This window comes from Myotis brandtii, unplaced genomic scaffold (genome assembly GCF_000412655.1).
Source record: "Myotis brandtii unplaced genomic scaffold, ASM41265v1 scaffold178, whole genome shotgun sequence".
NCBI lineage: Eukaryota > Metazoa > Chordata > Mammalia > Chiroptera > Vespertilionidae > Myotis > Myotis brandtii.
This window is the reverse complement of record NW_005356599.1, coordinates 237,432-239,628: the sequence shown is the minus strand read 5'-3', so window position 1 is coordinate 239,628 and position 2,197 is coordinate 237,432. Positions and strand designations below refer to the sequence as shown.

The 2,197-nt window shown below is 54.6% G+C and overlaps 1 protein-coding gene across 1 annotated transcript in view; it reads left to right on the top strand.

Moving 5' to 3' along the window:
- The window catches only part of SYMPK (symplekin), a 38,853-nt gene that overhangs the window by 20,815 nt on the left and 15,841 nt on the right, over nucleotides 1-2,197 (top strand). Inside the window, 3 exon segments of the mRNA XM_005863430.2 lie at nucleotides 537-570; nucleotides 767-1,106; nucleotides 2,100-2,181. Coding sequence (XP_005863492.2) covers nucleotides 537-570; nucleotides 767-1,106; nucleotides 2,100-2,181 — 456 coding nt within the window.

The window sequence follows — 2,197 nt, the reverse complement described above, 5'->3', positions numbered from 1 at the left end:
TTTTAAAAAAAAATATCTTTATTGATTTCAGAGAGGAAGGGAGAGGGAAAGAGAGAGAGAAACATCAATGATGAGAGAGAATCATTGATTGGCTGCCTCCTGCACGTCCCCTACTGGGGATCGAGCCCGCAACCCAGGCATGTGCCCTTAACCGGAACCGAACCTGCAACCTTCTGGTGTACAGGACAGTGCTCCAACCCGATAAGCCACCTGGCCAGGCAGGTTTGTTTCATTAACCAAGTAGTATATAAACACTCTGTTAGAAAAGGTCTCTGGCCCTGGTGGGTGTGGCTCAGTCGGCTGAGCGTCCTCCCGGGCACCAACAGGTCTCCGTTCAATTCCTGGTTGGGAGACATGCCCGGGTGTCAGGTTCAATCACCAATCGGGTTGTAGAAGGTAGGCAAACCATTGGTGTTTCTCTTTTCCTCTCCCTTTCTCTCTCTAAAATCAATAAAAGTCTATTTTTAAAAAAAAGAAAAGAAATTTATAAAGAACTCCAGCCTATAGAGATATCTGCACCCCATCCCCCTCCCGAGGCAAATTCGGGAATCCTTCAAGATCTTTTTCGGTGTATTTAAGTGCATGGGTCCTGCTCTTAGAAACTCATTTTATTCTATGTTTGATTTTTTCGGGAATCCTTCAAGATCTTTTTCGGTGTATTTAAGTGCATGGGTCCTGCTCTTAGAAACTCATTTTATTCTATGATGATTGACTCTTTTTCTCCTTTTCATTTGTTTCTCCCAAAATGGGACCTGCTGGGCATAAGGCTCTTCACCTGGCCTTCCTCACTTAACCTGGGGTCTGCACTGGGTGCGCTGAGCCTGGGCGGGGGTTGCCCACCGCATGCCCACGCGCTCGCTCTCCTGTCAGGTGCGCATAAAGATCCTGGCCAGCCTCGTGACGCAGTTCGACTCGGGCCTGAAGGCTGAGGTCCTGTCCTTCATTCTGGAGGACGTACGGGCCCGCCTGGACCTGGCCTTCGCCTGGCTCTACCAGGAGTACAACGCCTACCTCGCAGCCGGTACCTCGGGCTCCCTGGACAAGTACGAGGACTGCCTCATCCGCCTGCTCTCCGGCCTGCAGGAGAAGCCAGACCAGAAGGATGGGTGAGAGGGCGGCCCTGCACCCTCCTGCCCCCAAGCAGCCCCCTCCTGCGTCCCGGCTTTCCTTTCCAGTTCCCGGCACCTCCCTCTCCCCGCCACCCAGTCAGCCCTGCGTGTGTCCGTCCTTCTCCCTTCTCTCCCACTGGCTGGAGGCCCATAGAAGGGCGCTCGGTGTGGGCTCTGGCCACACCCCTCGGGGGCTTGAGCTCCAGCTCTGCTGTTTGCACCTGACTGAGCCTGTCACTCACTCCTTGGGCCTCCTTTTCCCACCTGTAAATAGCAGTGCCGGCCCATCTCTCGCCGGAACCGGTTGTGTGCCTGCCTCTGTGTTCTCAGCCTCCAGCTTATCTGTCCATTCTCCACCCAGCAACCAGGGGACACTGTGCAATGCAAATCCTGGCTTGTTGCTTGTCCACTGAAACCCTTCCCTGGCTCTCCATTGCTCTCGGCATGAATTGCAGGGGCCTTCCCATGCCCTGGGGCCTTGTGGAATCCAATCCCTACCTACCTCTTTAGGCTCTTTTTTTTTGCCCCTCTGCTCCTTGCCACCCCCATACTTTCACCACGCTGGCCTCTGTCATCTATTTCTTGAACATGCCAAGTTCAGGGCTTGGTACTTCCTGTTCTCTCTACCTGGAATGCTCTCCCCACACCGCATGGCTGACTCCTTCTCACCCACCAGCGTTGACTCCGTTGTTATCTCTTTTGTGGCCTCCACATCTAAAATAGCAAACTCCTCCCTCCCCCATCTTTCCCTGCTGTTGCTGTGTTAAATGAGTAGCACTAGGAGTCCCCAATTGACAAAGGGGAGAAACTGAGTTTCAGAGCGGTGAAGTCTCCTCCCAGGTCACCCAGCTGACAGCGTTTGAACCCTGCTCTGCTGCCCTCAGAACTCTAAGTGGGCTGCGTGCGTCGCGGCCTCTGAGCTCTGTGGTTCACAGAACTGGGGGGCCAGGCAGCCTCGCTGCAGCCACTCCCTGTCCCTCCCTCTGGCAGGATCTTCACCAAGGTTGTGCTGGAGGCGCCCCTGATCACGGAGAGTGCCCTGGAGGTGATTCGCAAGTACTGCGAGGATGAGGTAGGCAGGGCTGCAG